General features: G+C 37.5%; 3 protein-coding genes across 3 annotated transcripts in view; 1 reads left to right on the top strand and 2 right to left on the bottom strand.

The window, feature by feature from the left end:
- Positions 1-7,963, bottom strand: part of LOC107700423 (FERM domain-containing protein 5-like) — a 29,759-nt gene extending 21,796 nt beyond the window's left edge. The window contains exon 1 of the mRNA XM_016502057.1: positions 7,691-7,963. Within this exon, the coding sequence (XP_016357543.1) occupies positions 7,691-7,792 (102 nt within the window). The 5' untranslated portion in view covers positions 7,793-7,963. The remainder of the gene's footprint in view (positions 1-7,690) is intronic.
- Positions 7,964-8,580: 617 nt separating this feature from the next.
- Positions 8,581-10,548, bottom strand: tmed3 (transmembrane p24 trafficking protein 3). The gene is made up of 3 exons (XM_016502021.1): positions 10,271-10,548; positions 9,755-10,000; positions 8,581-9,668 (listed from the first exon to the last, which is right to left on the bottom strand). Exons 1-3 carry the CDS (start codon positions 10,412-10,414, stop codon positions 9,435-9,437), a joined length of 624 nt encoding a protein of 207 aa, XP_016357507.1. The 5' UTR covers positions 10,415-10,548; the 3' UTR covers positions 8,581-9,434.
- A 5,705-nt stretch (positions 10,549-16,253) lies between these two features.
- Positions 16,254-22,155, top strand: LOC107700424 (retinol dehydrogenase 11-like). The gene is made up of 7 exons (XM_016502058.1): positions 16,254-16,468; positions 17,947-18,087; positions 19,308-19,499; positions 19,626-19,787; positions 20,096-20,212; positions 20,630-20,834; positions 21,171-22,155. Exons 1-7 carry the CDS (start codon positions 16,393-16,395, stop codon positions 21,265-21,267), a joined length of 990 nt encoding a protein of 329 aa, XP_016357544.1. The 5' UTR covers positions 16,254-16,392; the 3' UTR covers positions 21,268-22,155.
- The last annotated feature ends 561 nt before the right edge of the window (positions 22,156-22,716 follow it).

Consider the following 22,716-nt stretch of genomic DNA (forward strand, 5'->3'; position numbering starts at 1 on the left):
TGCGGCCTCCTGGATGTGGCGAAGGAAGCCTGGGAGCAACAGCCGGCAGCCCATCGCTCTGTCATCGAGCATGTGAAACAGATGAGGGAAATGATCGACCGGGTCATGCCATTAGTCCGGGAACACCTGACGAAGACGCAGCAGGCCCAACAGCGCCACTATAACCGGGCAGCCCAACCACGGGAGTTCCAGCCCGGAGACCGAGTCATGGTCCTAGTCCCCAACGCTGCGTGCAAGTTCCTGGCCACCTGGCAGGGTCCCTATACGGTGCTGGAAAAGATTGGGCCGGTGACTTACCGTGTGGGTCAGCCAGGAAGGAGGAGAGCTGAGCAGCTCTACCACATCAACCTTCTGAAGAAGTGGGTTGGGACTAGAGCAACGACTTCCGTCGCCTCAATGAGGTATCCGAGTTCGACGGATACCCCATGCCTCGGTTGGATGAACTGTTGGACCGTCTGGGAAGGGCCCGGTATATCTCGACGTTGGACCTCACCAAAGGCTACTGGCAGGTACCCCTCTTATATATATTCAGACAGTGCAGTGTTATAATGTGAATGTTTTAATAATTTATGTTAAATGTTGTTTAAATTATGGGTTATTTGTGCTCTCTGTTATGCCAGGATAATTAGTTAACAAAAATCTTTTGTCATTGTCAAAACAATCTTTAATTCTTAGAACAGAATATTAGTTGAAAGAACAAAATCAATATCTTTGCAATAACTGAAATTCTTAGTTTTTAATGAACTCAAAATTTTAAGGCAACCAGGTTACTTACTTTTTTAAGTTAAACCAACAAATCATTTTTACAGTGTATATATATTCATATATTCAAGACTCATTTATACAGTAAAAAAGAATGTTAGAAATGTGTGCAATGTACTTTATTGACACTGTATCTTTTTTAGTGTGCTGTAATATGTATAAATCTGAAGAGAAAAATAAAATATAATAAAGTAACTGTCATTAATCAAATGATTACAGACTAAGGAGAATAAAACAGAAATGTCAAATTCTTAAATATTAATATATCTATTATAGTACTTTATAAGTATCTGGTATTAATTATTTATATTTATTTTCATATTTTAATTTTGTACCTTTTTCTCAGAATTTTTTCATTGATCCCCTAGCACCCACTTTAGGCCCCCTAAAGTTTGAAAACCCTTGGTCTTAACCACAAGCAGGTTTGATGATGCACTATTATGAAAAATGAAAGCTGAATAGATGGAATAGATACAAAGTAGGGAAATAAGGTGCATTCTAATTTGCATACCTATGCACTGTGCACCTATGCATGGGGAAGTCGTGGCCTAATGGTTAGAGAGTCGGACTTGTAACCCGAAGGTTGCAAGTCTCAGGTCTGGCAGTATTTGTCGGAGGGGGAAGTGAATAACCAGCGCTCTCTTCCACCCTCAATTCCACGACTGAGGTGAGACCCTTGAGCAAGGCACCAAACCCTAACTGCTCCCCAGGCGCCGCAGCAATATGGCTGCCCACTGCTCCGGGTGTGTGTTCACTACTGTGTGTTTGCACTTAGATGGGTTAAATGCAGAGCACAAATTCCGAGTATGGGTCGCCACACGTCACTTCACTCACTCACTGTTTGCCACATTTGTCTTGGCACACTTTGGGCCCCTTAGTACCAGTTGGGCATTGTTTAAGTTAATATATATATAAATATATTTTTATTATATATATTATATATTATAATTATATTATATATTATAATTTGCCTCGGATGGATCACACTGATGGATCACACTGATCGCAGTCTTGCTGTTAGTGGAATGCATCTCTCTAAACATCATTGCTGAATGAGGTATTTTGTTACAGTGCTGAACAGTTTTATACATCCAGCCCAGGTGGTGGCAATAATTAATTACAGCGGCAGTCAGAGGACATTTAAAGAGAGAGGGTGTGAGCATGTGGTCTGACTTCTGCTTAAGTTCCAGCATAATGTCTCTGGCTCCAGAGAGAGCTTAATATTTCAGAATCTCTCTGGAGACATCAGAGCTCAATCAAATATTAACATTCACACAGCACTTTGAGGGCATCTTAGAAAGCTTTAGAGCTGTGTGATAGAGGACATTCAGATTTTGAAATAATTATTATCTGCAAAAAGCAGTTCAGGAAAGTGAAGGATCAGGGTCACAACAGCAGCTTTCAGGATTCTAAACAGACAGATGTGTTACTAGCAGACTGGCTTATCAGACATCATAAGTACTAATGTAGAGTGTTTGCCCGGTTCAGCACATGCAAGTACGACTCGTGGTGGTGGTGTGAAAAACACCTGGAGATTTTATACACAGCAACAGGAAAATAAGACAAGTATTTTGTTTATTTTTTATAAGTGTGCTTATGATTGGAAGGGCGGCAGAGTTCATGTCAGAAACTACAAGCAATGTCTGACACTAGTCATCTCAGTTTGTTCTCAGATCTCTATTCACTCTTTTTAAATATTCAAATCAGCTCCATATCAGCATCACAAACAATATTAATAAATTATAAGTCATGAGACAGGAAATCTAGTGAGATGTAAAGGTGTAATTTGTATATTTACGTGTGTGTGTGTGTGTGTGTGTGCGTGAGAGAGAGAGAACGAGAGAGGTCTATAAATGGTTCATGTGGTTCTCTTGGTAAAAAGCAGTGTCTGGTTATTGCTTGCTCTCCTCTGCCTGACAACTAAATACAGTAGTGTAAGGAGATGACTATATTCTTAATGAAATCTTTCCCTCTCTCTTGCTCTCATACACACTTTATATGTTAAATACTTCATATGCAAAACCCCAAACCTTCCACATCATGATTTAGACTGCTGCACTGGACCATGTATCAAAATCTTGGAATTATGCCATATGGCCAAGATTTACTCCGAAACATATTCCCCTAATTTCCCAGAATGCAGCAGGTTAGTATAAAATGAGAGATCAGTTCCAATTCACCCACATAGTAACCTTAAGCAGAAGTCTGTTTAGTCCTTTAAAGTCTATTACATTTTTGGTGTTTAAAGGGATAGTTCACCCCAAAATCAAAATTCTGTCATCATTTACTCACAAGTTGTTCCAAACCTGTATGAGAATCTTTTTTTTTTTTTTTTTTTAGGCAGAAAAAAAAGAGAAAATCTTACAGATTTGGAGCAATTTGAGGGTGAGTAAATGATTACAGAATTTTTCATTTTTGGGTGAACTATTCCTTTAATAGCCTGTAGTCACTATATACATTTATTTGATGAAAAAGAGCAACATCATTCTTTTAAACTTGTCTCTTTTTTTTCCACAGCAGAAATGGTTTGGACTGATACAAAGGTAAATAAATTATGGTAAATTGAAAAAATGTACAGTATTTCAAAACATGTACACCTATATGGGATGAATTCAGTCATATCAGTAGTTTGAATAAAATATTTTATTTTACAGGAAGCAGGACATCTCAGGTGGGACAAGTATTTCTACAATGGCATTGGTAACAGTCCTCATGGCCAGTACAACATGAACAAAAACTCACCTCTTCAAATACAAAAAAAATTAAAAATTAAATTAAAATTAAACTATTCACACAAACAAAGATTTCATTGCTTTGAAGTAAAATCCTTTGATTAGGCTGTAAGCAACTTCTACAGTACAGGTGCATCTCAGTAAATTAGAATGTCGTGGAAAAGTTCATTTATTTCAGTATGTTTTCACAGAATGACTTACATCCTGTTGTATTTAATCGAATTTTCCATCAAAGTATAAATTCACCCCTAGTTTATCTAATCATCTTATCTGTTAGTTGCATATTGAAGATCATCTTACAGGCAGCATTTGAGCAGGAGCAAAATAGTGCCAACAATTTGATATTCAGCTGAGAGGACCTAAGCAAACCAGTGAGGATTTTTTATCACATTAAAAAAAAAAAACCTTTAAAGTTATATGAGCTATAAAGTCATCCTTTCACATTTCACCGTACTGGCAAGCACACTAAATTGTGGGGGACAAGAGACCCAGATTATCTACTTCTTGGTTTGTCTTTGTCTTGTAACATTAGCTCAAGACAGGAACAAAGTCGGAAAGACATGCACTGTCACTGCTGCAGGGAGTGTGAGAAGAGGACTTGAAAAATGAAATTAGGCACGCGAACAATACCTTTACATTGTCTGACAGTCAAAGAGATTTAAATTTGCATGACTTCATGCTGGCTTGTCTTTATATTGTAACCATGCAAGACATGTAGTATTATAAATAGCTGAATTTAATCCACATTTATGTATTTGACAGATTTTAGTTATACAATTGATCAGTTCGTGTATTTCCTGGGAATTGAACCCATGACCTTGGTGTTGCTAGTGCTATCCTCTACAGTTTGAGCTACAGGAATTTGCATTGAATACTTTTAGATAAACCAAAATAAAAAAAAATAAAAGGAGAAGAGACTTTTTTAATCTTTTGATATATTCTGCACATTATGATATCATGCCTCTATAACATACATGCAATGATTTTATATATTTTATCATGAACAGAATTAATTTTGTCACACCTTTTTCTCTCATTCTTTCTATTGTTTAAGGTCGTGTTGATTTAGAATGACTGACTGAGGAGTTTGATTCGATGAGGCAGAGGAACTAGCCATACCCCACGGTCATTTTACAAATTGAGTTTATAATAGCCTTCCATTTAAATTACTACTCTTCAGCACAATAATAATTTATATTTATTTATATATATATTTATTTATTTATTTATTGGGAATGGCACTAAGTTGTTGTTCATGCTGTACTGGCAGTCTCATTGGACTGGAATAGATATTAGCTTAAAATTACCTGGCCCTCCTGAAACATTGTATATGCTTAATATATACTTTGGAAAATAAATATCCAGGTTCTAAGAGGAGTTGTGTACTTTATTGATAACTGTCTGCTTTTGTGTTGTGAATGCGAATGAGGGTCTGCTGATATCTGGCTTGTCCTTGATAGGCGAGAGTTAAGGATTCTTTTCAATTCAGAAGTGAGAGATAAAGAATGATACAAGCCCTGCAATAAATAACCCTATCTCCAATCACTCATAAATGCACAGATTGTGTACAGCACAATCTTTAGTGTGGCACAAGCCTCATTACATCACAGCTTTTTCCCCGTGAAATACAACACCATCTGGGAGAAAAATAAGAGAAAAATATAATACCATTGTTTTCATTCTACAAAGGACTTGATTAAAGATGATAGAAAAAGAAGAAGCCATCCCCGTGAGAACAACTGCAAATCATCATGCATGCAGCTGTGAGATATGAAGGAAAAGGAGCCACTGCAAACCAAGTAAGATGTGCCTTCCTTGAGGACATGCCTTCAACAACTGCTACATTCTTATCAAGTTAATTATGATTCTGAAATGCTAATTAGAACAATGCAGCCCAGATAGGATAAGTCAACAATGTTACAGTGGAAAAATTGATGAGGGTTATATAAAATTTGATTATCTGAATAGTTGGCATCTTTTGTTTGACAGGCATGTATTATGTGTGGCCAAACATTAAGCAGTGAAATCTACCTGAGAGGCAATCGCTGACCTACACAAAGGTGAGTGCTCTAATGAAGGTATATGTGTGAGTGTCTCAGATATCTGGTCTCTAGATGTGTGACTGCCAGGAGCCAAACACTGTCAGCAGTCTCTCAAAACAGAGAGGCCATATTTCACTAATAAGCATTTCATCACTAACCAAACTCAACTGTCCTGATCAATCAATTACAGAGGACGATCCCAAGTGGGACACAGAAAGGAAAGGACAGGAGAAGACTATCTCTCTTTGCAATATACACCCGCCATGTTTGAATGAATCCTGTTTTATAGACGGGTATGTGCGTGTGCACACGTGTGCTCATATCCTATCTGACGAGAGCAGGAGCAGCTGGGAACCAATGATGGAATCAGCCTGTTGCCATGGAGACCACAGCATCACACAGCATTCCAAGGACAAAGGAATGTCACAATCTAAGGTTGATATTCCCAGACACACGACAGACATGACCTCACACAACTAGTGCCATGAATGAAGACCATCAGCAAATGCACTGTTCTGAGAGTCAATGCTTCATGTGGTGAAAGCCCATGTGGAAATAACTTATACACAGCACACTTACGAAATTTCAAACCAGTGAACTTTTTGTCTTTGAAAATGCTGGTATATTTTTTTTCCAGTTGCCAAGAATTTGCCAACTAAACTCTGAATATCCTCACAAAATCCAGTAACTCGCTGATGTAACCATGATAAACTGTTACACCAAAATGCTGTTTCATATACATGACCCTACTGATATTTCCCTATATTATATATACTTAATACACTCTTCAGTCCATAAAAATATGGCCCAATATACTGTTAATATGAAGGAATTTTCTATATTGATTGTTCATAGGTGTTTTACCAGTAATCTGAATTACACATTACACTGTGTTGTGGTTTCGGGTTAAAGGAAATGTCCATGAATTAATGGATAGTGTCCAAGCAGAATATTACCAGTACCTTTTTTTTTTTTTGTGAACATGGTCAATTATACACAAATAATAACTGCTACAATCTACCCTTGTATTATATGTATGTTGTAAAGATGCAAGGAAGTTGTACTAGAAAGACTGTTCCTGTTATTTACAAGTAATCAACTTAATTTGTTTAATATTTAGCCCAAAATGCAAGTCAATTGTGTAATTTGTGCTCTCAGTTCAAATGAAATATCCACATTAACTGAAGATCTGATAGATTTTAACTTTTATAGCCAGAGCAGCTACTGCTTTAACACCACAGTATTGCATATAGGCTTCTGCAATTTTTTCAGCAGCTATTGCTGATCCTGAACATCTGTGAATATTTGGCCCATGGAGGGAGCTCATTAATAAAAACATGCCTAACACTGAAATAGCACCTGAGACATTTTCATTGCTCTTGCTGTTCAAGCTCCACTGTGTGGACAAAAAAGAAAAGAAAAAAATGGAACCACTGTTCATTTTGGCAACTCAGCCAATGATTTTGCTATGTCCTAAACCTTTCTTTTAATTGTTCAAATATAATATAATGATGCAATAATGCATAATCATGCAGTTCAATACAAGTCATTTATGACTTTCTAATTAACAGGCTTTTGGGCTGCATTAGGCAAACAGAAACAAATCGTCTCTGAATGCATAAAGAAAGAGTGTGGGAATGTGTCTAGGAACATAGCTTTTGAATTGCACAATGATGTGGCTTGTAGTAGTATCAATGTGTGGCCAAATAAGAAGCACAACAGCTACTGTATCACCATTACAGTATGGCACGTAGGCTACTACAATCTTTCAGCAGTTGTTATCGTGGATATTTCGCCCCGAGAGGCAATTTAATGTATGAAACCTTTCCACTATAGTGTCTCTTCCCACTGAATGTGACTCTGGTCTCTCGGGCTGGCGGCAGGCTCTACGTGACAGGTGACCCGCTGCTCTCTAAAGGCAACAGACGGGTCACCAAACCTAGCGCTGATTCACTCATCACGTAAGCCAAAGGAAATTTCGTGACACGTTAATTAGCCATTACGCATTGCAGCTCTTGTCTTGTGTAGTGTCCAGATTCGGACAAATGCTCGCGGATTTTCCCGTCTGAATGCGCAGCATCAGCAGCGCGAGCATTAAGACACGTGTGTCCGGGGATCACCCGCTTGTGATGATGAAAACATGTTAATACTGACCTGAACCGTACAAGTGTATTCCGAGTCGTCCAGCAGTCGCACCGTACAGCTGAATTCCCTGTCAAGACTCCGCTCGCTGCCACTCATCAGTCGGCTCAACATTTTGGCCAGTCAGTACAGACTCACGAGCGTTTAGGACGAGCGCAACATGTCACTCACTGCAGACATGCCAGACAGACCCTTTTCGGTGTTCAGAAGCCCTTTTGAGTCATTGCTCCCCATCATTATCCTTTGGACTGGACGGTGTGGTCTCCTCTGCCGTTGGTGGTTTTATGCCAACGTTGGAGGTAGTCCAATGCACTGAATAGACTCAGGCACAACAGCCCATCCATATTCATGCATTATTTCTGGGGAGGGCTGAGGCGGAATGTATTCATAAACTGGAAGGCAGTGAGAGTCGATGTACATAACTGTTTAGATGGAGATAGATTTGTTTTCTGGAGAATCATTAGCACTTATTAAAAATCTGAGAAAGAACACTATGATAGCACACAACGTTGAGAAAATAAAAGAGAATTAAAGTTTATTTTACATTTACATTGTTAGTGTCAACAGTTATGAGGGTCTTGTGCAAAAGAGGTATTTTCTGATTAAAACTTATTATTATTATATAATTTTCCGATACATTTTTTCCCCCCTCCGGAATGAATGATGTCTCAAAATATTTCTCAAAATCACCGGCTTAAATAAATATATAATAAATATATAATAGTATTCCATGTTGGTGAAAGGCTTATTTCAATTGCAAACGCTGCTCTACTTGGCATCAAGTTGGCATCTTCTTATCCATCGCTTTGATAGGCCTATGTCTGTGATTATGATATTATGAAGACTCATAAAATCAATTCGAAACTTTGTTTTTTAATTAGTCAATTAACACAAGGTAGGAGTATAAACAACTCAATTTATGGTATTAATTACACAATAAATCAATAAATGTCACAAGTCAATTCAACTTCCTGTGCTGAGGTATACAAAATAAGATATGGTTGTAACAAATATCCGAAGAACATGTAATGTGCCTATAAAACAGCTTTTGAATTGCACAGTAAGTAGATGTTTCCGTTAAAATAGTTCAAAAAAATATGTGCAAGCCCTTGTTCCATATCCTCAAAGTAACTTAAGAGTTGAGAAAAAAACAGTAACGGTGTGACAGGATTTATAATTAAGAAGAAAATTATACATTTTTAAATAACCATTTCATTTTTTGCCAGATATATCTACATACATAAATTATTCACCATGGATTTTTCCCTTTTGAATGTGGGATAAACAAAGAAGGGCTTTGCTAAATAGAAAAACAGAGGTTCAATACAGTCATTCATTATTATATTGTCATAATTACTAAAACACAAACCACCAAAACTATTCTTCCTTTTCTAAATAAAGTGTATGTTAAGACATATGCATTTAAAGCGCACATATTTAAAGTGGACAAAGTAGAAATTTCACAAAACACCATTAGTACAAACAAAAAACATTAAGAGTTGGCAGAATAATGGTGCAGCAGGTCAATTTCCATTACTGCAATTGTGAGTAATGTACATAGAGGCCAATTTGAATATACTACACAAGATATTGAACTCTGCATAGCATTTTAGTGCATTACTCTATAATTAAGGCATTTTGTTTAACAGAGGTAATTTTTGGTTGGTTGTAGGCATCAGTCAAGCTTGTTTTAAGGGGATCAGACTGATTAATCAGCTGATTAATGGAGAGAAGATGGCAGACTAGAAACCTAGGTCTATGTGCTGGTGGCAACATTGGCTTTCTTCTCATTGAAGAAACTCTTAAGCATAAGCACCTGGCCAATACAGACCACAAACAGGATGATGGTCTCCCCAATGGACCAAAAGTGCACACGTTCACTCAGGTCTTCAGCCCTGATACGGTCCTGAGCCTCCCGAAGACGATACCAAGTCTGAGAGTCTGAAACCACTTTCAGGATCTCATGGATAGACAGGCAGGCTGACTCCATCTGCATGATTTATTCAGAGGTTCACATCAAATGCATATATGCACAGTGCATGCTATGTATGATTGCATGCTGTTTGTGTTTCTCACCTGTGTGAGAGCTGTTGCTCTGTTCATGTAAGGCATTAATCTGTCATCCTCTCCAGTTCTGAAGTCCAGATAAACAGTTTTGTGAGAGAAGGTTGAGAACTCATTGCTAAAGCAGACCTTGTACACTCCCTTCATGGTTGTTGTATAGGAAAAGCTGTCATATTGCTTTTTTCGTTCTTGATACAGCAGATTATTCAGTGGATCTGTCACAAAACAGTCAACATCATAGTTTCCTCCAGCAATAACCTGTATGGAAAGAAAAGTACTGATATTAGGAATACGGCATACATGGTATTTTCAATTGTTTAACAATGTTTTATCAGTGTTGAACAAGGTTTAACAGGTTCTTAAGCAAGAAAACCATGGTGATATCTGTTTGTGCTCCATACAACTGGAAAATATTCAACAACTTGGAAAGCAAAAGATAAATAATCCACCAACACTGCAAAAAAATAAATAAAATAAATAAATAATTCACAAGCAAGTTTTGTTAAAAGCAGCTGTCGGCACAATTACCTGAAAGTCTACATCAAACTTTGCTCCTTGCTCTAGGTCCTCGTAAAAGCATTGTTTCTCGTTATCGGGCAATTCAAAAGTTAATTCGGTGGCATTTGCAAAGGCTATATACACAGCCAAAATTAAAATAAAAGGGTATCTCATGGTGCTTATTTGGAAAAAAACTGAAATTATTATTTAAAATTCACAGAAAGTCTCCTCCGTTGAGCTACCGCTGATTTGACAGCTTCAAGCTAAACACCACTGACGTGGCAGGAGGACAGGATACTTCCGGGTTATTTGCCCCTTTTCAAAATAAAGATTATTTCCGAAATTACAAGTCAAGGATTAATCCAGAGGCAACAGACAGGTTTTTTAATTAAGAATGATGATCCGATCATGCGAAATAATACCAAAAGTAGCGTCTTGTAATATATTGCACGTGTTATAAGGTATTGCACTAATTATATTCATGTTCCTTGCTGAGGTGTCCGTGCACTGTAGACAGTTACCAGTAGATGGCAGTGCACGATGGTTAGCATTTTAGCACTTCCGGTTCCATCGTCCCAGAGTCAATGGGTTTATTGAATGGGATTTTGGTTAAATCCCTTAAATAAGGTCCGTGGTTCACACAGGCTCAAGATACTTTCACGTTTTATTCTATGACATAAAACACACCAGTTACACCCCACTCGTGATTTTTTTTACACTGTTACGTTTCTTAAAAAAGACGGTTGCTAACAAGTTGCTAAATGGGACTACAGGCGCTGTCGGAGACATTCAACGTCATCACGCTGAACAGTTGATCAGTTTACAGTATTTTCCAGTCGTAGTATAATTTGTCATACAATTAATTGAAGAATAACCAATTAATAGTTTCCCTGCATTCTGTATTGTTGGTCGACGATGTTTTTTTGCTTTGCCCCGAAATGCAACACAAGTCTTCGGATGAAAGATGCTCGTTTTATCGCTTCCCCGCTGATGCGGAGACTCTGGGTTTGTACCACAAGGTAAACTCATATTACGATTATTCCATGTAAACACCACATTTACCGGCTTAGTCACGGTGAAAGTGAAACTTTAACGATGCATAGTGCTTAAAGCCACGTTAAAATTAAATGTTTACGGCCACATGAAGCTGTTAGAAAGCATATGAGGATTTCCTAGAAGCAATAACATTTTGTGTACCCACCCTAACAAAGCTGAAATGTGGTACTTTATTCACTAAAATACGTTTAATTTTACCATATCCAAACAACGCGCCCACTCTGCTGTTATTTAATAGATTAAATGCACTAAAATGTAATTGAATAGTAGGTGGAGACAAGTTTTTAATTAAAATATTCATATTAATCAAGGATTTATTGACTTTTAATGCACCTTATTTCAACATGTACGGAATACGTGCTTTCATATGTCTTCATACTGAACACGTTAAAAATAAGTTTGAAAAAGTTGTCGGAAGCAGCAAGCAGGTGGTGGTGGTGACGCTGACGGCGAGCGACCGTGGTGCTGTAGTTCGTTTATAGCCTACGTTTAGCTTTTAAGTTCTGGCGCTTTTATTTAGGCTTCAAAATTCATCAAAGTTATATTATTTTGTGAAGGTTATCTTGATGGACAAAACGTGTAAGTTTCATGAACTATGGTTGAACACAGAGCTTATTTTTTTCGATAATCCAAAAGCCTATGGAAAAATCCTATAGGCTTTTTGTTGAGAGAACCAGTGCGATGCTAACAGACGATCCGCCTACAAAGCGACGTCATAGTTCCCCCACTCTAATACGTAGGACCAAACCAGTGCTCCATATGTTCAGATGACATTGGATGTACTGTTGATACATTATGTGTAATGTATGCAAAGTTGTATTTCATTAATGTCATCTCTGAATTGTTTGCAATAAAAATTAAAAAAAAAAAAGGACCAAACCAGTGCTTAATTTGAGCCGGATTCTACCGGATCCTGTTCTGGAAAATGTCAGATTTTGGATTTTTGGGAGGGAGGGGAGGGAGGGTTAGGGTGCGAGGCGCCGGCGCGATCAAACAACCAGCAAAGTGTAAAAAAAAAAAACTAACACTAGCTTCTCTATTCTTTTTGTATTCTATATATTTATTTTCTTTTTATTTATTATACAATTAACAAAAGCAAAAAAGGCCTCTAACACTTTCTATTCTATGTGTTTTCTTTTTATTTATAAGGTCTATATAATTAAAAAAATACCTTGCTACATGTACTACGTTAAGCTGAGATTTGTTATAGCACTTGCGTATCATTGTTCTTTAGTTGATTTTGATTGCTTCCATTGTCCTCATTTGTAAGTGGCTTTGGATAAAAGCGTCTGCTAAATGACTAAATGTAAATGCAAATGTTTACTTTTATTTTTGCACAGCTCGCAATAAAAAGAACATTTGTGTTTTTGTATTTAAGCAAGCAAACAGGATGCGTGTTCTGTCATCTCGGTTCTGGTTTCCTTTCCGTGAACTTGTTTGCGGATCGCCGCGCCTCACATCTGTTTTATATCTGTTTATTTATTTATTTCAGATATATTTCGCATATGTATACCTTTTGTATTTAGATTATGATTGTATTTTATTTTTATGGAAACAAATTTTGTTATTTTTAATGTAACTTACATATATTGAATCATCCTGGCGACCAATTTATGACCCAGGGTTTGAAAACCTCGGCTGTATAGTTAGGTCCATGCAGAAACTTGTGAACGATGCTCTTAAAGGCTAGTTGTGTCATCACTGTTTAGTGACGTCATTGAATGTTCCGGGAAAACTGAAGTTGTATTGTCAGTTGCCTTGTCCAAATACACACACTTGCAGTCTTTGCACTTGACCACTTGATTACTTAAATGACGTATTTCCTGTATTTGGCCCAAGTGTTCAAGTGAGCATGAAGACCACAAGTGTGTGTACAACTTTTCATTACCTGATGGGACACACTAGTGTTGTAAAAACACAAGTGTTTACAGAGATTTATTATTATTTCCAATACTTTGCATTTTAAAATCAACTTCTAAATGTCTGCTCAGTAGGCTAGTCCCTATAATAGGTGACACAATTAAATTAAGTGATAGAAAGCAGTTGCAAGTGTTGTACAAAAATAAATATACTAATCTTTGCAGCAATAAAATGTGTAGCACTTTGTTTTACTAATTATATGTAATATCTTATTATTATTATTATTATTATTAATATTTAACTTACATTGGAAAGGTTTCCGTGACCTCTCGCGCGATCTCGGTAAAAAGTCTCACTATTTCCAGAACATGATGCATGATGGGATACACTAAGCCTCCAATAGCGCTCCGGAGCGGTATTCGAGATAGTGTGGGTTTAGTGTGCGTTAAGGGTATTTTTAAGACCTGGGACAGTCTTGCGCACTTACTTCCTGTCGCGCGCACGCTCTCTCAAGTGGCCAAGACCACAAGTGTGGGTATTTGGACAAGGCAAGGGTCGGTCCCGGCCCCTTTTAACTGCTGATTTGGATTCGGCCATGTTTAATTTACAAATTAAGCACTGGACCAAACAAAGCGGTTTCCAGTACATGCACTAGGTGGTCTACACTTTATTGGTAAACGTTTTAATAATCTGATAGCTCTATGGAGTAAAGGCCTCTAACACTTTCTATTCTATGTGTTTTCTTTTTATTTATAAGGTCTATATAATTAAAAAAATACCTTGCTACATGTACTACGTTAAGCTGAGATTTGTTATAGCACTTGCGTATCATTGTTCTTTAGTTGATTTTGATTGCTTCCATTGTCCTCATTTGTAAGTGGCTTTGGATAAAAGCGTCTGCTAAATGACTAAATGTAAATGCAAATGTTTACTTTTATTTTTGCACAGCTCGCAATAAAAAGAACATTTGTGTTTTTGTATTTAAGCAAGCAAACAGGATGCGTGTTCTGTCATCTCGGTTCTGGTTTCCTTTCCGTGAACTTGTTTGCGGATCGCCGCGCCTCACATCTGTTTTATATCTGTTTATTTATTTATTTCAGATATATTTCGCATATGTATACCTTTTGTATTTAGATTATGATTGTATTTTATTTTTATGGAAACAAATTTTGTTATTTTTAATGTAACTTACATATATTGAATCATCCTGGCGACCAATTTATGACCCAGGGTTTGAAAACCTCGGCTGTATAGTTAGGTCCATGCAGAAACTTGTGAACGATGCTCTTAAAGGCTAGTTGTGTCATCACTGTTTAGTGACGTCATTGAATGTTCCGGGAAAACTGAAGTTGTATTGTCAGTTGCCTTGTCCAAATACACACACTTGCAGTCTTTGCACTTGACCACTTGATTACTTAAATGACGTATTTCCTGTATTTGGCCCAAGTGTTCAAGTGAGCATGAAGACCACAAGTGTGTGTACAACTTTTCATTACCTGATGGGACACACTAGTGTTGTAAAAACACAAGTGTTTACAGAGATTTATTATTATTTCCAATACTTTGCATTTTAAAATCAACTTCTAAATGTCTGCTCAGTAGGCTAGTCCCTATAATAGGTGACACAATTAAATTAAGTGATAGAAAGCAGTTGCAAGTGTTGTACAAAAATAAATATACTAATCTTTGCAGCAATAAAATGTGTAGCACTTTGTTTTACTAATTATATGTAATATCTTATTATTATTATTATTATTATTAATATTTAACTTACATTGGAAAGGTTTCCGTGACCTCTCGCGCGATCTCGGTAAAAAGTCTCACTATTTCCAGAACATGATGCATGATGGGATACACTAAGCCTCCAATAGCGCTCCGGAGCGGTATTCGAGATAGTGTGGGTTTAGTGTGCGTTAAGGGTATTTTTAAGACCTGGGACAGTCTTGCGCACTTACTTCCTGTCGCGCGCACGCTCTCTCAAGTGGCCAAGACCACAAGTGTGGGTATTTGGACAAGGCAAGGGTCGGTCCCGGCCCCTTTTAACTGCTGATTTGGATTCGGCCATGTTTAATTTACAAATTAAGCACTGGACCAAACAAAGCGGTTTCCAGTACATGCACTAGGTGGTCTACACTTTATTGGTAAACGTTTTAATAATCTGATAGCTCTATGGAGTGTAGAGTCAAAAACTGCAGTACATGAAGTGTAAACCGGACACAAAAGGCAATTTAACAAAACCTATATCCTTGAACACTTATTAGCCTAGTTTACTTTACAAGTTGAAGTCTTAAAGTGAATCTTCGTATTTATATTTTGTCTTTCACCTTTTCGCTATGATTTCTGAAATATTATTTGTTTAATGTTGAATAACCAAACAACAACAAATTGACACTTGCTTATTGTGATCCTAAATATTTGATTTTCCACACACACACACACACACACACACACACACAGCCTTTAAAATGTTGACCTTTCTAATCACTCTGTTATTTTTTCATTGACTAAAAAGAAAAATTAGCTAGATCCTTAAACTTTGGCATGTAGCACAAGGTTATGTACACAAGCACATGCTCTTCCACGTTTCATTCTCTCGCCTGAATAGAAAGTCTCATGAAATACACAACCAAACACAAATACAATGACCTTATAAAGACAATGTAAGTGGCACTGTGCCACGGACAGTTTTGTCAGTACTTACTAAGGCACGTGTTTTCAACCATTTTAGGATCCGCAAATATGATTGCATATGGGACTTTTTTCTAATAAAGACTATATTTTCATGCATAAAATCCCGTATCCTGTGTGACAAAAACAAACATATGGAAAATATTTACTTTGATTAATTTGACAGTGTATTTTTTTCTACCCACCACTCTATATGATATCCTGGTCTTAAAATAAAGGCCGGGGCACCTCTGTCAATTTAAGTCTATTTTATCGCAGATAAGTCGGACTGTAAGCCAACACCCCTTAACAGTTAACATTTATTATGAAACTACTGATGAATGTTGTTTCTGCATATTCCACAGCCGCGTTTTTACAGTCAACAATCGGGCTTTATTTTGAAATTCGAGACTGGAGCACGTGACTCCACTCTGTTTACACCGAAGTAAGTAGTACACTTTTCCTGTGTAACGTTAGTGGGCGGCGAACTGTCTGCAGATAATTTCGCTGCTGAAGGAGCTGGACTGCTTGTAACTACACAGGTGAAGGAGAATCTACCAGGAGTAATAATGCAGCACTACACGAAGCCAGTGAAGGAGTTTGTGGAAGAACACCCTACAGGTGTCGCAGTTGTCCTGGTTACGGGTAGGCTAACGTTAAAGCATAAAGTTAAAACCGGTTGTGGTTTCCCACGACAACGAAAAATAAGTAAACGTGGCACTTTAAAACTGAGATTTACAAGCGTGGAAAATGTCAAGGAACAAAAATGTAATTTATTATTATAGTGTTTTTTTCTTGTTATTCTCAAGTTTAGAAATAGCTTTTGTCAGTGCAAACATGTTCCAGTAAGCTTGAACGGCTGGTTATTGCAAGTCGTGTAAAATGGAAAAGAGGAAAGTCAAGGGACTTCATTAATTAAGAGATGTGGGGACCATGTATTATTTACTATAATGAGAAATATTGATATATCTCTTAATATATAGGCCTCGTGCGTCTTGGATGACCTTTGCCTGTGCTTATCAAATGTACCGACGTTAAGAGAGTCGGTTAGAGGTGAGGTAATGATTAGGGCTGGGAATCGATTCCAAAAAGAATCGATTCCGAGGCGTTGGGAATTGGGAGTCGATTCCATCAAGGGGAATCGACTCCTCATTCAGAGAGAGTTGAGAGATAAAAGATTATTTTAATTTTTATATTTTTATTACCATTCGCCTCCCTCGTGCTCGCTAAAAGTGATTAGAAGTCATTAGAACCAGTTAAAATTTTTACGGCGGACCTGGCTTGTCCACAATTTGGAGCGCTGCACGACAGAATAGATCATGACGTGATCAAGGGTCTTGATCTTATTTCCATCTAAAATACTATTTTTAAAAACATTTCTATCAGCCAATGATAATTATAAAAGAAAACGTCCCGAGCATAGATCAGTGGCCGAGAGCGCATCTGATTGACAGATAAACCACGAGCTCTATCAGTTATTGTTAAAGGGGTCCTATTATGTCTTTTACAATGTCTTGAATTTGTTTTGGGGGTGTACTAGAACATGCTCTCATGCTTGGTGGTTCGAAAAACGCATTTTTTTTAACATAATTTACATTATTACAATACCTTTCTCCCCAGTCTGCCACAAACGGCTCGATTAGTTCCAGGTTTGATAAATGCCCACCTTCCAAAAAACGAAATGTGATGTGATTGGTTAGCTATCCCAGTGCGTTGTGATTGGCGAACAGCTGAGATGGTGTTTCAGTACTGCCCCGCCCCTTGTTAGACACTTCATATCATGTTCAATTCATGCGATAACCGCATGTCCCTGCTGAGCTGTGGGCTATGACTAACTTCACGGGCAAAGCAGACAAAATTACAATTTATGTATCGTTATTTTTTTTTTTTTTACAAATAAAGCTTCATGTTGTGAGAAGGATACTTTCTACGACCTTTATCCTGCAGTCATGGTGAGATTATAGATTCCTTCAATCTAAAAAAAAAAAAAGAAAAAATAATAGAAAACAACAGTGAGGAATCGATTCCAGAACCAGGAATCGGAATCGGACTCGATTCCAAAAATCTCGGAATCGAACAGCCCTAGTAATGATGCTGGAGTAATGTTGCACCTGTACCGGTAGGTGTCGGGCTCTTTGTCCTGCGGAGATGGCTGGCTGGGGGAGTCTGTCGCAGCAAAGCCCGCTTGGACGGCAAAACTGTTCTGATAACGGGAGCCAACACTGGTATCGGTAAAGAGACAGCGGTGGACATGGCCAAGAGAGGTCAGTTCATTTTAATGCAGCTCTAAAGATGTTATTTTAAAGTACTGGTTGAACTAGCATCATGTCAGGAGTATATATAGTAGCAAGCCTATTTTGTGATATTAATGTATTATAGGGATGTCCAAGATGATAAAAATCATAGCCTCTTAAATCAAGTTTGAAAACACGTTATGGGGTTAGTCCATCAGATTTTCACTAAAAAGTATGTGATATTAAAACGACTTAATGACGACAAAAAAACTTAACGACAACCTTGAAACACAGGCATGAGGGTCTATAAAGGGGTCCACTCTGTTTTGTTGTTTTCATGACATGGCAAAAACTGACCTTGATTTACAGGACAAAGGTTTAAACAAAACTATTTAAAAACTAAATAGCTTCACGGTTGTTGGTGTCTTTTTTTGTTTTGTTTTTGCAATCTCTAGACAGTTACACCACTTAGGCATTTCTGATGTTAAACTCCACAAAAGTGAGTTTTATAACATGTTCAATATTAAAAAAAAAAAAAAGAGAGAGAAGATCCAGACACCAAATGAGCATCACATCAATGTCCCTAATAGCAATGCAGATGGAAATTCTGTTCTAGCATTTCACAAACAGGCTGGTTAGATGATTTATGGAGGCTCTATATTACTAACTTAATTGATATTATAAGTGACGTGACATGTGGCCAAGTATGGTGACCTATACTTGGAATTAGTGCTCTGCATTTAACCCATCCAAAGTGCACACACACAGCAGTGAACACACACACACCGTGAACACACACCCGGAGCAGTGGGCAGCCATTTATGCTGCGGCGCCCGGGGAGCAGTTGGGGGTTCGGTGCCTTGCTCAAGGGCACCTCAGTCGTGGTATTGAAGGTGGAAGAGAGCACTGTACATTCACTCACCCCACCTACAATCCCTGCCGGTACGAGACTCGAACCCGCAACCTTTGGGTTACGAGTCCGACTCTCTAACCATTAGGCCACGACTTCCCCCATATTTATACCGAAAGGATGATAAATCCACATTGGGGATGATGAAACTGGTTTAATTATGCAGTCCATCACTTATCAATCCAAACTAACATGGCCCAGTTTGTCATTAGGCTAATGACGCACCTTCATGGTTAGAAACGTCTGTCATCACCAAGATCATGCATAAGAGCCTTGTAGTACTGTTGTATTTGTTGAAGGCTTGATGGTTGGTCATAAGTTCATAAACCTCCATTATCAGGTGCAAGGGTGATCCTGGCTTGCAGAGACATGGGCAGAGCCAACAGAGCAGCAGATGAGGTCAGGAAGAGGAGTGGAAATGGCAATGTGATTGTGAAGATGCTGGATCTGGCCTCCTTGCAGTCTGTCCGAGCTCTGGCCAAAGATGTACAGCAGACTGAGGAGAGACTGGATATTCTCATTAATAATGCTGGTAAGGAATGTCAGCCAGATTATAACGCATTAACACATGGTTGATATATATTTATTTAAATGAAATATATTTAAACAATATGTATTTATATATTTATTTGCATTTTTTTTTTCTTTCTGTGAACAGGGATAATGATGTGTCCACAGTGGAAGACAGAAGATGGCTTTGAGATGCAGTTTGGTGTGAACCACCTGGGTCATTTCCTGCTTACTAACTTACTTCTGGACTTGTTGAAGAAATCAGCACCCAGCCGTGTTGTCAATGTTTCCAGCCTGGCCCATGAGACAGGTGTGGAGGCCCATATGTTTTTATGTGTGAATTAGTCATAACGAAACACTTAATTTTCTAAATTATTGCAAGCAGTGATTGTACTCCTTATCCAGTTCCCTGACAAGATGCTCTGTATTGACAAAATGACAGTTATAGTGTTTAAACACTATAGGGCATAAAATATACATAAACACGTAAAAAATACATAATTCTGATTGTAATGTATTATATGTATCATTTACAGTGTAAACACATTTAAAGTGTTTATGAGGAACATTCAGTATTTGGATTCCTTATAATATTTCAGATTATTTTCTGTTGGACAGGCAAGATTCATTTTGATGATATAAACCTGGAGAAAAACTATGATGCACACACAAGTTATCGACAGAGCAAGCTGGCAAATGTTCTGTTTACCCGGGAACTAACTGTCAGACTGAAAGGTAAACTATAGACTTGAAACAGGTTAGATGCTATATTGAATTTAACGTGGATAAAAATGAGACTGTAAGGTCTGAAAAATGAGACTACTGTATAAATGTCTTAGATCATATCACTCACAAACTCAGAACTGTTTAATAGATTATTTATATATTGTTTTTTTTTCTCTGAAAGACGTTTGATCAGCTAAACATTTGGCATACTGTTAAACAGTCCATTGAATGCGCTGTACTTCACAGCCTATCCCTTACAGCCTTGTTGTCATTCCTGTCAAAAATTAAATATGGCGCTACCCTGACTAAGGTCTATCATGAAAACTTTCTCACTCTTACAGTATTGAAACATCACAATGTCACATCTACACACATGCACACTCTCAAACACGCTGCTTTCAAACTCTCTCCCTTTATATCATTCAGGCTCAGAAGTGGCAACTTACGCTCTTCATCCTGGGGTGATCCATACTGAGCTGGGCCGACACTTTCTCCCCTCTCTGCCTCTATGGAAAAGGCTTTTGTTCTTGCCCTTTTTTTTCTTTGTCAAAACCCCTTGGCAGGGTGCGCAGACCACCATCTACTGCACAGTGAATGAGAGTCTGCAGAATACTAGCGGCCTTTACTACAGGTCAGTAGCTTTTTCTATCAGATGTGTTAAATGTAATATAGTAAGATTTTGCTCATCAAGGCCTGTGAGAGGTGTACACAAACTTTCCAAAGTTAGAATTATTAAATATGTATCACCTCTCCCATGACATAATATACTGCCACCAAATTGTAGCACGTTGATGACAAACTTGTGACAGCGATCTTTGTTTTACAATGGATGTCATCGTCATTTAATAAGTTCAAAATGAAAACATAAACTGTTTTCACCACTTTTTCACATAGTGTTCTCAGACCATTGCTGTTCAATTATGATAATTTCAGGCTGTGGTTAATTTCTCTTTTGGTGGTTTTACAGTGATTGTGCACCCAAAGAGGCAGCTCCTCAGGGTAGAGATGATGCTGCAGCCCGCAGACTGTGGGATCTCAGTGCTTCTATGGTGGGCCTGGCTTGAGACAAGACCTTGCCCCGTGAAAATCACTCTCTTCATTTAAAAATCAGTTTGTCACATTTCCTGTGTAGATTGTACATTTCAAATTGGCAGACTATTAAATCTGCTACTTTATATAAAGTACGGAGAGACAGTTTAAGAATGTAGCAAAGTAGTGTTTCAGTGTGCAGGATGAGGCTGGCTCTGTAACAAAGTGCCTATGCAATAAGATGAATTGCAATATGAAGTGTGAATTTCAGCATTAAATAATTAGTGAGATTTTATATACTGTAATGCCATTAGCCATTGTGCATAGCATAATTAGACATTTAATCTACCTTTTAAAAATAGATTTCATTGCCAGTACTTATGTAATTTGTTACCATGTATCACAATAAAATTGTGTAATATGAATTTAGGTTAACATTTCAATAAAGCCTATTTTTGAATAATGAAATGAAGACAATGAATCATTACCCTCTATAAAATGAGTTTATGGTAAAGGTAAAGAGCATTTTATAAAAGCTGTAGCACAACATGAGCAGGATTTTGGAATAAAATTTGACATTTTAAAATTCCCTTACATAAACAGAGTTTGTTTGAAATCTCATTGTAAATAAGCACATTTAAAACATTACACTTTGATATTGTTTTCATTAAGTGACAAGCATGATTGTCATCAAATGATAATCAAGTCTGTATTAAGAAGAGTAACAAATACTTTACCAATTTGCAAACTTCCTCAATCTAAAAACTACTTCTAACTTGGGGCGATTAATATTCTATATTTGGTAAAGCCAAAACAGATTGAAAGTACAATGTCAAGTTTACACAGACATATACTGTACATAAAACCTGCATTTTGGAATCACTATTATAAAATATTTAATTTATGGTCACATTAATGAATACATGATTAAAATTAATTCTCTTTGGGGCTATAATTTAGATGTACAAAACTCAAACATGATTGTTATATATATATATATATATATATATATATATATATAAGATATGACATGAAATGAGTAAATTATGCAGCTTCAGCAGTACCTGGAAAAAAATAAAGTATATCATATATGATTTAGTAAACATTTAAAAATAATACTGATTTAAACATATTAACAGCTATCAGTTATTAAGTCACTGACATTCACAAATGTGCAATCACCAACGCACCCTGACCCGAGTGCCCAGCGGGTACAAAGCTGTATGTGTCATCCACATGCCCTTATCAGTTCTCCGTCCAACAGGTTCAGCATCTTTAGCTGGGCTGGAAAAGTGATAAGGAGATGTGAGCGACCATTTGTACATATACTCAACAGTCCTGTTGAGAACTCCCATTGCTTCCATACAAAACTCAGGCGCAAGCTCCCACCTGCTCTGTCCAGCTTTATTCTTTTAGCCAAAGGAACATCAAATGAGTCTTCATGACATGTCTCCCCATATACAGTAGGTAGCTGCAGCTGAGAT

This window comes from Sinocyclocheilus anshuiensis, unplaced genomic scaffold (genome assembly GCF_001515605.1).
Source record: "Sinocyclocheilus anshuiensis isolate Anshui unplaced genomic scaffold, SAMN03320099.WGS_v1.1 scaffold154, whole genome shotgun sequence".
Taxonomy (NCBI): Eukaryota; Metazoa; Chordata; class Actinopteri; order Cypriniformes; family Cyprinidae; genus Sinocyclocheilus; species Sinocyclocheilus anshuiensis.